A 12,133-nucleotide genomic window follows, 5' to 3' on the forward strand; every position below is an offset into this window, starting at 1 on the left:
CCAATTACAACATTGGGAATTCTGCGCTGTGTGAGCCCTGAGATCCATCCAAGTCATTGCTTAGATATTAGGGAAGGACCAGAAAAGAAACTAAAGTCCTCAGTGTCCCTCTGGTTGGCTGAGGCTGAAGGACTGTGTCTAACAGAAGCTGCATTCCTGCTGCTTTCACACAGGACATTGGTAATGAAGCTCCTGATACAGCAGACATCAATAGGTTCCCTTCCTGGAAGTTGCTTATTTGCTTCTTGGAATTGCTGAAGACTCTTGGTCTCCAGAACCACCTCTAGCAATAAGGTCTGTCTTTGAATGATGGCCTCTGAGAAATTCTGTGTGTCTCTGAAGAAACGGCAAGATTTGGTAGTGTTTGTTAGCACTGCTTTGTCAAGGTCAATAGCAGGGAGATCACAACCATTGCTCTTACAGACAGCATCTTTCTTCAAGTCAGTCCCAGAGACTTAACAGCAAGATCCTGCCTGTCCTGAAGCATCTCTGAAGGAGCACGTATCTCCTTCTCCAGAGAATTATTAGTGAGGAGCAGTCACAAGCTCAACTATTTCACCTACATTTGCCTTTGATGGGGTGGCATGGAAAGGTTTCAGATGATATTCAAGTGAGTAAACAGCATTGTTGGCTCCAGAAGGACTGAAAAAAACCCTTACACTGGTGAGAGAGCCCTGATAATTGTTGCTATTGTAGTCCGTCTTCAGATGTTAATCAGCATCTTTTCAGTTAATTTAACTGATCCCCCACCCTTCTGATTGTTGCAAGTGCACTGCAGGTCTTTCCCAACCTTAGCCACTTGCTGGCTGTAGGGGGTGGGGCGGGGTTCTGTGCCAAAATTATATGACTTGGAAATTCACCATCCAAACACCCTTATTTTTCCCCAAATCATGCTGGCCGTATAATGTAGTTTAATGCCAGGCAGTAACTAACCACCACACAGCCACTCACTCACTCTCTACTACTGTGACAGGAGAGAGAATTGGAAGAGTAAAAGAGAGAAAGCTCTCGGGCTGAGACAAAAACAATTTAATAGGTAAAGCAAAACACACACACATACATTCAAAGCAAAACAATGAATTAATTCACCACTTCCCAAGGGCAGGCAGGGGTTCAGCCACCTCTGGAACATCAAGGCCCCATCAGGCATAATGGTTACTTAGAAAAACTGCTTAACATCCCCCTCTTATTCAGCCAGCTCTATACACTGAGCACAATGTCACATGGTCTGGAATATCCCTTGGATCAGTTGGAGATCAGCTGTCCCAGCTGTGTCTCCTCTTAAGTCCTTGTGCACCCCAACCTTCTCACTGTCAGGGAGATAAGGAGAAGCAGAAAAGGCCTTGACACTGTGCGAGCACTGCTCAGCACTAATGAAAACATCTCTGTATTATCAACCCTGTTTTCAGCACATAGCCCTATCCTAGCTACTGTGAAGAAAATTAACTCAGCCAAAACCAGCACACTGCACAGTTACAATAAGGTCAAAGAGTGTCTGCATGAGGAGTGGGAACAAACAGCTGTGAGGCACAGAGACATAAATCAGCTTTGCCAATAGAAGAACATGCTTCTTATTACTTCAGTCACAGAAATCATTGCCTTCATTTATGCTCATGTTTTTTGAACCATGACAATTATTTCATTGCATTAAGTGAAAGTCATTGTCATCATCAAGAAGTGATAGAAGACCTGTGACTCAGGGAACTTGAGGCCTGTTATTAAGTATACTTTGCTACAGACATCTGGTTTTAGGTATTTAGACAACATATAGTCTTAAGTTTAGAAATTATAGTACCTCCGTAACAGTCAATATTGCTGGGTAGGGGAAGTTCTTAAGGTGGGAAGTTCTTTGACTCTAGGTATCTGCCATTGCCAAGAGTCATGAAGTCGACCTATTTTCAGCATCAAATCAGTAACAACAATGGCATATGATTGTTATGGCTATTTATGTTGCAATGATCTATTGCAGTGGAAAAAAGATACAGAGAAATACATAGTGCATCTTAAAAATATGGGTTTTTATTTGCCGAATTGAATGCACTGTTAAGATTTTCTCAAGGGGAGGAGCAGAAAAATACAAACTAGAAGGAAGGGCTTAGTTTTAATTTTGATGCTCATAAGATCATCTTACCAGCCTTCCTGCAAACTGCTTGTCACATCTCCCTTCACTGGACACTTTATCAATTCTATTCCTCATGGCTGACCTACAGAACTGGTGGCCTAAACATCAGATGGATAACTGGCACGTGGCAATAACTTCTCAAACTTCAGTTAAAGGTATGTGACCAGCATGTCTCCATACAGCCCATGGCTTCATGTGTTATATATGCACGTGTACAGTGATATGTACAAATGAGATCCCCAAAGGAACTTGTGCTCCATCTGAGACAAGTTACAAGATCCATAATTTAGAAGATCCAAGGCATAATAAGCTTTGTAGCCAGATCGTGGGTCTTGCTATAAGAGAACTTGGTTATCTGTGCCAATCAAGAAGGGAGTGTGTGTGTGCAAGTGTAAGGGCCTACGAATGAAGGGCTGCATGTGTATATATGGGCAAAGAGGTATCTGCGTGTCTGTGTGTCTGTACATGCTTGGAGGCACATATTCAGATGTCAAAACAGGTTCTAGCTACAGGGTGCTGTTGAGTTGGAGAGCACATGAATTACAAAGGGAGAGATAAGATTCAATTCCTGGCTGCCCAAGTAACCCACATCCACAGTGCTTAGGAATGATAGAGATGGTGGCCAGCAGTGGTTGGGAAAGGAGCCCCCATAGTGGCTGAGTGGTGAAAATTACAGCCATCACCTGTCTTTGAGCCTGGATATTCCACACTGCCAGGACAGCTGTGGTAAAAGTCTACTTTGTGCTGGGCAATGAAGCCCACTGTCTGCTGGATACTGCAGGTACCCCCGCCTTTGCCAAAGACTCCTCCATCCTCGCCGGTCACAACTGTGTAAGCATTCTGCCCTGCCCCATAGTGCTGACAGGGGGCAGGCATGGTTTGCATGTTGCCAGCTGCAGTGATTGGATAGCCCTGGTGGAATTTGGGGTGCACATCCAGGTAAGTACTGGTCTGGAAGCCACTCTGAAAAGGAAAGACAGTGAGTCAACACACAGCCTGGTGTCCACAGGCCTGACACGTTCTGAGGCCCTGTCCCTTCACATATCATGTTGTCTCTTGACCAGCAGCAATGGCATGGAGGGCAAGAAGAACCATATCCACAATTGTATATATACATATATGCATACATACATACATACATATATATGTATATATATATATACACACATATACATATGAAGAAAAGAACTTTTCTCTGGAAACGTTTCCATGGCATACTCAGCCCATTTCTAGGCTATGTACAGTGCATGTAGAGTCGTGCCAAGTCTGTGCCTCTGTGCTGAGCAAAGCAGAAGGCAGGGTACGCTTATACTTGTATGCTTAGGTTGCCCCCAAGGAGGAAATACATCACAGATAGAAGAGCCATGATGAGCTATGTGCCGTGTTCTTACTTGTGTGAGGCACGGAGCCCGTTCAGTCCACAGGCTATGCTTCTGGTACCGTTTCAGCTTCATTCTCCGGTTCTGGAACCAAGTTTTCACCTAAGGGGGGGAAGGGAAAGCAGAGAAAATGTTGGCAAAGGAGAGAGATGTTATCAAATCCAAAAGCAGGAAGAACCAGGGGAAGAGTGACCAGATGGCATAGATACATGGGCAGCAGCAGATAAAGGGCTTTTAAGAGCTCCCTGGGGTTGTTGCCAAGGGGAGAGGTCTGTCTAGCAGCCACAGCGGGTGGCTAGTGCAACTGTGTGATGGGGGAGGGGCTGGCTTTATGTCAAGGGACAGCGATGGTTGTGACAAATCAACTCATTTCAATCACGGAGGTGATTGTCTGGTGCAAATCAGACCCACCGATGGATTTAAAAGCTCCCTGCACTACAGGCAAACTTCTAAGACACTGTTTCTGCATGTTTGCCAAGAGAGAACAGAGACTTGCTCTTTTTAGCCAGCATTTCCCAAATGCAAAGCCCCTTGCTGGGGCGAATTCCAGAGCCGTTTCCCCCCAGGGCTGTGTCTGTGCTGTGAAAGCAGCCTTGCAGGGATGTGGATTGAAGGAAAGAGCAGACTGTCCCACCTGTCTTGTTCCTGAAAGAACCAGTTCCTGTGTTTGCGTGTTATGTGTGCACCTACAGTGCACGTATAACTTTTTAGTCCCGGGGCATCCAGGCCATGTCCAGCTTTGAGATCTAAGTTCTAGGTACATTTTAGACTTGTAACTGCAAGCACTTGTGCCCTGTTGCCCAGCCCCCTCTGCTTTAGAAAGGCATCATTCGAGGCAGCATGATTTCACTACACACAACCCACCTGGAGCTTAGCAGACCCTGAGGAGCTCTGATGTATGAACCTCACAGTACTCAAATAGAGAGGGGAGCAGGTGTCAAGCAGCTGTGCAGTGCTGAGTGTGGAACATTATTAGATATTGGACAAGATCAGCTCTGGGAAACACTAGCAGTAGCTTTCAGCATGTTGCAGCCCTGTGATTCAGAGAACTGATGCCTGCCAGGGTTTCTGTGAAGTTCACAGTGCATGGAAGAAGCTGTTAAGTGCTGTCAAGCCCAGGGTAGAGACTGTTTGCAGCAAAAAACATATTCATCAGTGGGTTTGCAATTCTACTACAAGTGTTGGGAAAGAATCCTTAACTGACCCCTGGCTGGGGAGGCCCAAATGAGGTGCCACTGGCTCTCCTATCCACAAAAGTACTTCTGATCTCTGGGCATGAATAAGCAGGAGAGCAACTGTTAGATGGCACCTTTGCCTCTACTCTCTGCTGGTGACTCATCTTTCCATCCTGTTGCTGATGTTGCTGCATGTGACCATTCAGCCACTGTGAGAGATATACCGTGGGTCAAAGTCTCTGTGTTCACCTGCTTGTAGGTGAGCCCCAGAGCGACAGCCAGCTCCCGGATCTGCTGGGGGCTGAGGTACTTCTGGCTCTGGAACCGCTGGTGCAGGGTTTGCAGCTGCTCCTTGGAAAAAGCTGTACGGCTCTTGGTCTTCCTTATCCCCTCCATGCCACATTCTCTGCCCTTCTGAGACTTAGCTGTAGGCTGTGGGGACAAGGATGATGAATGTGGACTGGTGGCTGAATCTGATGTGAGTTGGCTGAAATTCCCAGAACTGGATGAAGCTGGGGATATTTCTGTAAATAAAAAGACAATGGGAAACAGTATACAAGATGGAACACAGAGCTGTATGATTATGAGCATGCTCCCTGCCTGCTCTCTTGAAGCAAAGGCTTGTGTCACCTTCCTTTCTTCCTGGATCTGAGCACAGATAAGTACACTGACAATGAGCAATTTCCCAGCTCAGTCCCCTCTGGGGTGCTTGTGCCTCCCTTTTGCCAGGCAGAAAATTCAGGGCAGGGAGAGGACAGTTGTGCACATCGCTTAACAGTGTTACTATCCTCCTCCAAAAGGCCTCAGTAATATTTCAGTTTCAGTGTGGTGTAAAGAGGCCTGGTTGTGACTGCAAGCATAGCTTTGGTTGGTGACTGGGCTCCCCAAAACTGCCTGCCCAGCAATGTCGAGGCATTTGATAGACAGTGGCAAAGCAACCTCCCACCAGAGTGTGTGATGGGGCAGAGAAGCTGGTGCTTACAATGATGGGGTGGCAGGTGTAGAGCATCAGTCAGACCTTGAATATTGACTTAGTCCTGTTTGCCTGCATCTCCCACCACAGACCACACCACTGTTGAAAACACATGTATAGATGGAGGTTCCTATTTGGCTGAGGGGAGCTTTTGGCAAGGGGAGAATGAAGGGGAGAAATTAGACATCTAAGTGGGGACAGAGAGAGGAAAGGTTGATGCGTGGGACAGGTGAGCCATTAATCCTGTAGCAGGGACACAGAGGACAAAATTCGAGAGCGCAGAGGAAGGCATCCAAGCCCCTTTTCATTTGTCCTGGTCTTAAGGAGTTGAGATAAACATCTAAAGGAAAAACTTCCTGAACAATCTAGGCTACCAGTGCAGGCAAAAGCTGCCAAAATGCAAAGTCATTCAGGCTGAAGGAATACGAAAATGCTAACAAGAGAAATTACTCTAGCTCCTTTCTGTCACATGCCTGGTTACTGACATCTGAGAAAGGCTGAGACCTTCTCAGGCCAGCCCTGACTGAAAGGGGAAGACACCTCTCTTCCCCATAACTGCAATGATAAGTCTGCCCATGTCCCCTTCCTCTGCGAACACTTCTGCATGGTCCATCCCCTCTCCTTCTACTGACATTTCAGGAGGAAGGGAGTGCAGTGAATGGGGCAGTGCCATTTCAGTACACACCTTCTGACCACATCGCCCAACCAATATCTCCCAACCTCCTTCCCAGTCACCCTGAGAGCTGTGACACTGAAGCCCACTGAGACACCCTCCTCAACCTCTCGAATTAATGTCCAGTGCAAAGTACTGATGTCGCCCTGAGGAACAGGCGTCCCATCAACCCCACCAAACCTTTCCTTCTTCTGTCCTAAGCTGAGAGCCTACTAAGCAATCACTCAAAAGCCTTGAGGTGCTGTGGACCTCAGAAAAGTGGCCACATCTGTGGTACAATTCCCCTTGTAATGCTCCTTGCAGAAGCACGCTTGTCTCTGTGGTGCCTGCTACTCTAGGATTGTCTGCTCCTGCCATTTGACATCCCTAGGAGATGATACTACCCAGAGCATGGGCTGCATGAGCAGACAGGTATATAGTGGGGCAGGGTTCTGGTGCTGGGGAGCAGGTCCATCAGGACTACAAAGAGATTCTGCCTACGAGGAGAAAGAGGCTGTCAGCAGAAGAGGTGCAAGGGCCTTTATGTGCATGGGGGCAGACTGGAGAGGCTTAGGAAGCTGAACATCGGTGACCCGGCTGCATGGAAAGGTAGAATTTTGTGCAGGATCATAGGATGCTTGTCTCCTGTAGGCTGTGCATTAAAAACCTTATAGGTAGGAAATGAGCATGATGGGAATGTGGGCATGGAAAATGTGAAAGTCTCCTGTTAGACAGGGACCTTAGCAAGACACCATAGAACTAAAGCTTACATATGATCCTGCTTAGCTTGTCATCCCAAACCCCCGTGGAATTTACCATGTGCAGCTCGATCTCAGGACAAAGGCACTCCCTTTCCCAAGGGAAGAGAGTGAAAGAGAGAAGAAGCAAGAAACACAAATAGCAGTACAACAGAAATAAACATGAAAACGTGACAGACCCACTTCCACAAGCCCCTGACACCTGTAGGCCTTCACTTCCAGACTGAGCTCTCTCTGGAGACAACAGTACCAGAGAAGGGTGTTTGTTTGAAGATGGGTTTTAAGTCCATATACCAGGCCCACTGGGGACACGAACGAGTCCATCTGCCTGCTGCCTTCGTGGAGTAGGAAGCATGCAGAGAACTTAAGCCTTTCTCCAAACTACTTGGCAGCTAGCCACACATGTCAGGTAGCCACTAGTCACTCTGCCTGAGCCTGTAGCTTCCAACAGCAACTGACAGCTTGAAACTGGCACTCCAAAATCTCGCTCTCCTCCCACCCATTTACCCATTTACGGCCGACCGTACAACGGGGCTGGGCGAAAACCTGCCTTCCTCAGCTGTTCTATTGCCACTCACTGGAATGGGAGAGGAATGGCAGGAACTGAAAATGCCACTGCGGTGGGGCCTGGGACTTCTTTGCAAAAAGGGAAAGGCAAGGCAACCAGAGCACAAAAAGGAGAGGGAAATAGAGGAAAATGGCAAAGAACAGGAAAGTAACAATGCTGGATTTAAAGGAAGCAGATCTTCCGGCACAGTTATTCAGAGCAGGCCTTGGCTCAGTTTTAATAAGCACATGAAAGGTGCAAGGAGTTTGTAAGGGGATAAGGGATGCCACAAGAAGTATCTTCAGGATTGGTTTCTCTCCATAGCACACATGACAACATTTGACTGAAAGGAGGCCCAGACATTCCTGCCACAAGAACCATGAACTTCCATGAGACCACGTTGCCACACTGCCCTTCAGCCTGGAGCAGACCTGCCAGTGCCTTGACGCTTGCAGGCTCTACTGAGGTTTAGGAAACCGGTTCACAGTCGCCAAAGAAAAGTTGCATGGAGAGGTGGTATGACTGCCCAAGGTCACCCATCCTCCTTGCCTATCACATCACACTTTGCCTAGGTCACACACTAGGAAACCAGGGCAGGGAGAGAGAAAAAGTTGCTCAAAGTCTTTAGCAACTGGTTGAACTAGGACCAGAGGTATCCTAGGGATCAGCTCCAGGACTTAGCTGAAATTCCTTACCTGCTGTGTGCCTCTTCCCTTCTGCCTCCGGAGACTGCTTGGCACTGGCTGCTCCCGCTGGCCCAGCCGATGTGGGAGCATGCCCTGCCTCCCCCGCCGAGTTCCAGTAAAACTCCAGGTACCCCATGTCGGTCCCGCTGGGGTAAGCCTGGTAGGGAGGCAGAGCCAAGTGCGCGCACATGGGGAGAAGATGAAGGGGTGGATCCCCCACCTTCTGATAGATGCCACCTTCTCTTGGGGGGGCAGGTCTCACAAGCAAGTTGAGGTAGCTCCGAAGGACAGTCAGGCAGTTAGTTACCTTTATAGCAAGTATAGTCTCGCCTGGGACTGCAATATTCACCACGGCCCGCTCCTGCAGGCTCTTTCTCATGTTAAAGAGGCTGATTGGTGGGGTGGGGACAGAGCAGGGGGGAGGGAAAGTAGCACATGGCATCAGTACTGAAATATGTCCCCTCTGAATTCTTCCCATTCTGTAGGTTCCTCAGTCACACCTGAGCAGGATCAGGTCCAGAGGCCCAGGAAAATGTTGCCCGCTTGCTTCTTTGGGCTCTGCTGAAATTGTCCTGTCTCAAAATCCCATGAGTGCAGATGTTCTATGAAAAACAACTGTTCACTGCATTAAGAGAATAAATCCCAACCAACCTCCACCACATGGGAGTGGACAGGAGGTAATTCTGGTGCTGAGCTACTCAGTACCACGCCGGGCAAACCCAAGGCCTGGCCTCAGGTTATGGGGAGGGTTCTGAGACCTTTACTTTGTGGCTTGTGTCACATTGACACCACCCCCAAGACCCACACACACATGCACACACCTTACTGACCTGGCAGCACTTCCTGCACTCTTGGTGCATATATCAGAGATGGAAAAAGGGGGAATTAGACCTGGGGGCTAGAATCTACCTTTTTTTTTTTTTTTTTTTTAAAGCTGAGAAGGAGTTTCCTTCACACAGAAATCTGAGGAAACCAGCTGAGAATATGTCTGGCCCATCTCCAACATGTCTGTGCCAGAGCAAACTCAGGCACACTGGGCAAGTCACATCCAGCACCGGATCTCATTTTGCAGAGCAGGCTCAGAAATCTCAGCTGGCTGGTTTACAGGGGGACAATCAGAAGAGACATTTTCACTGTGGAGGTAGGAAAAGATCTACTATTCATAAGGTCCACAGCTAACAGATTTGCTTGCCCAGGGCCTTTCAAAGGCACATTCTTTCATTTGTGTAGTCTTGGCTGTGGCCTTTGCCAGGCTGTTACAGGTTGGTTGGAATAAAGGAGATGAAGAGTCTTCTTTAAGGCAGGGTTAGCTGATGTTTGCTGATGTATGGCCTACCCAAGGGGAACAGGCACCTGCAGAGCTTGTCACTGCTTTCATCCCAAGCCTGTGCTAGTACCCCAGTACCTCCCCAACAGGCCAGAGAGGGGCACCTTCTTGCTGTGAGAGGGTTCAAGTATCAGCAGAGAGAAGATACAGACAGGTGGGGGTGAGCAAGAGAAATAGGAAGTAGAATTTAGGTCAACTTAAAAGGATATAGAACACCACTTCTACCAGGACTTCTGCTGCTGCTCTGTGCCCCATGGCAGATTACTAGTTCTGGCTTCCCTGTGTGTAGAGAGGGGGCAACTTCGGAATCTTCTAACATCCCTGCATGGGAAACAAAGAGGAACTGCAGGACTGGCCAGTGGGTGAACCTTTAAATCAACTCAGTTGCCACATCACAGCATGATTTTGCTGCCTTGGGACCATTCATTTTCCCATGAGGTGCAGACTGGAGGTAGCTAAGGGCCTGGCTAGAGTCTCTTTAACTTGAAACTCAGTATTATATTTTCTGTTTGTATGAAACACTTGTGAGTACAAACTGCAGGAACTGACATATCTCTGCATAAGAACTGCAGTTTTATATATTAAATTTACTTGAAAAACTTATTGTAAAAAAGTGCTTTTGAGCACATCTGCCTCAACAGAAACCCAAGAACATCCTGAATATATCAATTATGCTGCAACAGCCTCTACAAGATGGTTTTGGCTCATGCCTCCCTTCTGAATCATTCCCCATTTCAGACCTACAGTGCCACAAGAGCTCAGATCACTGTCCCTCATGTCTGCCCTCAGGCCCTAGCTGATTAAGCAAAGGAAGAGACACCAATGACAGGAGCTGTACTATATGTTGGTGTTTAAGTTTTCATGGCCTTAGGGGCAGTTAGAATATGAAAACAAGGTAGCAGACCTGGAGCATATCAACATCTCTGTTAGGATTGTTAAATATGAAGACCTGGCAGAAAACATAGTGTGGGTGATGGCGTGGGTGGCACTGGGTATCTGCGTACTTGTTGGGAGTGTCACTGGTTGAGCACTTCACCCTTGATCTCATTGATTTCAGCTACTTCTGAAGGTGTCTAGGATCTTTCCTACAATGTGCCCTGAGGCCATAATAAACTAGCTTAGTCACTTGCACTACAAAGTCCCTATGGGCAGAAGATGGGGAGGAGGGTGGTGCTGCTCTGGGGAGCAGCCCAACTGGACCAGTGAGTGGGACAGTACAGAGGCAATCGTCTCCCTGGGGGCAGGAGGGGGACTGAAGGGCAGAGGAGCTGAAGGAACCTCAGGGCCTCATCCCCTGGGTTTCAGAGCAGCACAACTTGTGAGGGAGCAACTTATCTCCTCCACGAAGCATGTAACACAGATGTGGCTTGGCATCAAACCAAACCAGATTCTGGTTGATTTGGTACTGTTTTATTCAGACTAGGCCCAAATGCTCACTGTTATCTGACAAAGATCTCCACAAAAGCATTCCCAGGCTCATGCTCTTGGCTCAGAGGGCTTTCTTAAACAACCTTTGTCTGCTCTTCTGTACCGTGAAGCTGAAAATGCACTCCACTAAAAAGAGGGTAAATTCTCCACCAGCATGTTAATACCATGAACTTTCATTAACAGCTAAGTCCACTGCTTTTTATGAGATGGCACTGAACTTTGCAGCAGTCACAGCAATGAAACAGTAGCCTGTCAATTGCCATGTGAACCTGCAGAGCAGGTCCCTCTGGGATATTAGTTTCTCCTAAAAAAGGAGTCAGAGACGGTCGAATGGAAAAGCTTAGGTCGGAATAAAGATACTGGATAAACCTGATTCTGAGATGCCTGTGTTCTGGCAGTGTCCTATGACAGCTAACACGCAAGTAAGGCTCAACATGTACAGCATGGACATAATAAAACAAGAACTGAAAGTTAAAGCTCACAGCATCCTGAGTATGTTCAGGATGTTCAGTCGCAGTGTGATACCTTGTGGATCACCACTTCTTGGTGTAGCTCTCCCCAGCAGCCTCTTGAGTGAAGATGCAGCAGATGCATCAAGAAAAGTATCACTACATCTGCATTCCTTTTGGGCTGCAACAGTTCAGAAGTCCTTATTGCTACCACTATACCAGGAAAACACCAACTTTCTTGGAGGCTTGCCCTCACCAGACCCCACTTGGGGGATGCATGAGGAGTGCCTCTCCCCAGAGAAACCTGCACTGCAGATGAGAATCTAGCAACTCTCCACAGTCTTTTTGGGCCATATAGTCTCTTTCTGCAAATAATAGTATCAGAGAACACGTATTTTATTCTACCCAAGTTGGCTGTTAAAAAAAGTATGCTTTTCAGGCCTTAAACTTGGTGAATGTGGTTTTAGTTAATTATTCAAAGATAGTTAATGCAGTTGTTTTAAGAAAAAAGCTTTGACAGTATTGTTTTATAGTATTTCTCCTTTCTTTGAAGCCATAAAAAAATGCTCTGCTTTATTTAAAAATTTGCAGGGTTTTTGTTATTGGCATTGATAGTAACGGCTTAATTAAAAGACAT

At 47.2% G+C, this 12,133-nt stretch overlaps 1 protein-coding gene across 1 annotated transcript; it reads right to left on the reverse strand.

The window, feature by feature from the left end:
• Positions 1-2,722: 2,722 nt before the first annotated feature.
• LOC127467417 (homeobox protein NANOG-like) lies at positions 2,723-8,482 on the reverse strand. The gene is made up of 4 exons (XM_051779361.1): positions 8,302-8,482; positions 4,926-5,200; positions 3,514-3,603; positions 2,723-3,085 (listed from the first exon to the last, which is right to left on the reverse strand). The coding sequence occupies exons 1-4, from the start codon at positions 8,480-8,482 to the stop codon at positions 2,723-2,725; spliced, it is 909 nt and encodes a 302-aa protein (XP_051635321.1).
• Positions 8,483-12,133: the final 3,651 nt, after the last annotated feature.

This window comes from Manacus candei, unplaced genomic scaffold (assembly GCF_025592945.1).
Source record: "Manacus candei isolate 608988 ecotype Guabito, Panama unplaced genomic scaffold, ASM2559294v1 h1tg000014l, whole genome shotgun sequence".
Taxonomy (NCBI): Eukaryota; Metazoa; Chordata; class Aves; order Passeriformes; family Pipridae; genus Manacus; species Manacus candei.

Bases quoted from the DNA above. Each gene is read 5' to 3' on its own strand.
- LOC127467417 (XM_051779361.1), bottom strand. From the start codon at position 8,482: ATGTGCGCGCACTTGGCTCTGCCTCCCTACCAGGCTTACCCCAGCGGG. The intron at 5,201-8,301 runs GTAAGGAATTTC...TTTTATTTACAG, and splicing joins AGGGAAGAGGCACACAGCAG to AAATATCCCCAGCTTCATCC. The intron at 3,086-3,513 runs GTAAGAACACGG...TTTCCTTTTCAG, and splicing joins GGGCTCCGTGCCTCACACAA to AGTGGCTTCCAGACCAGTAC.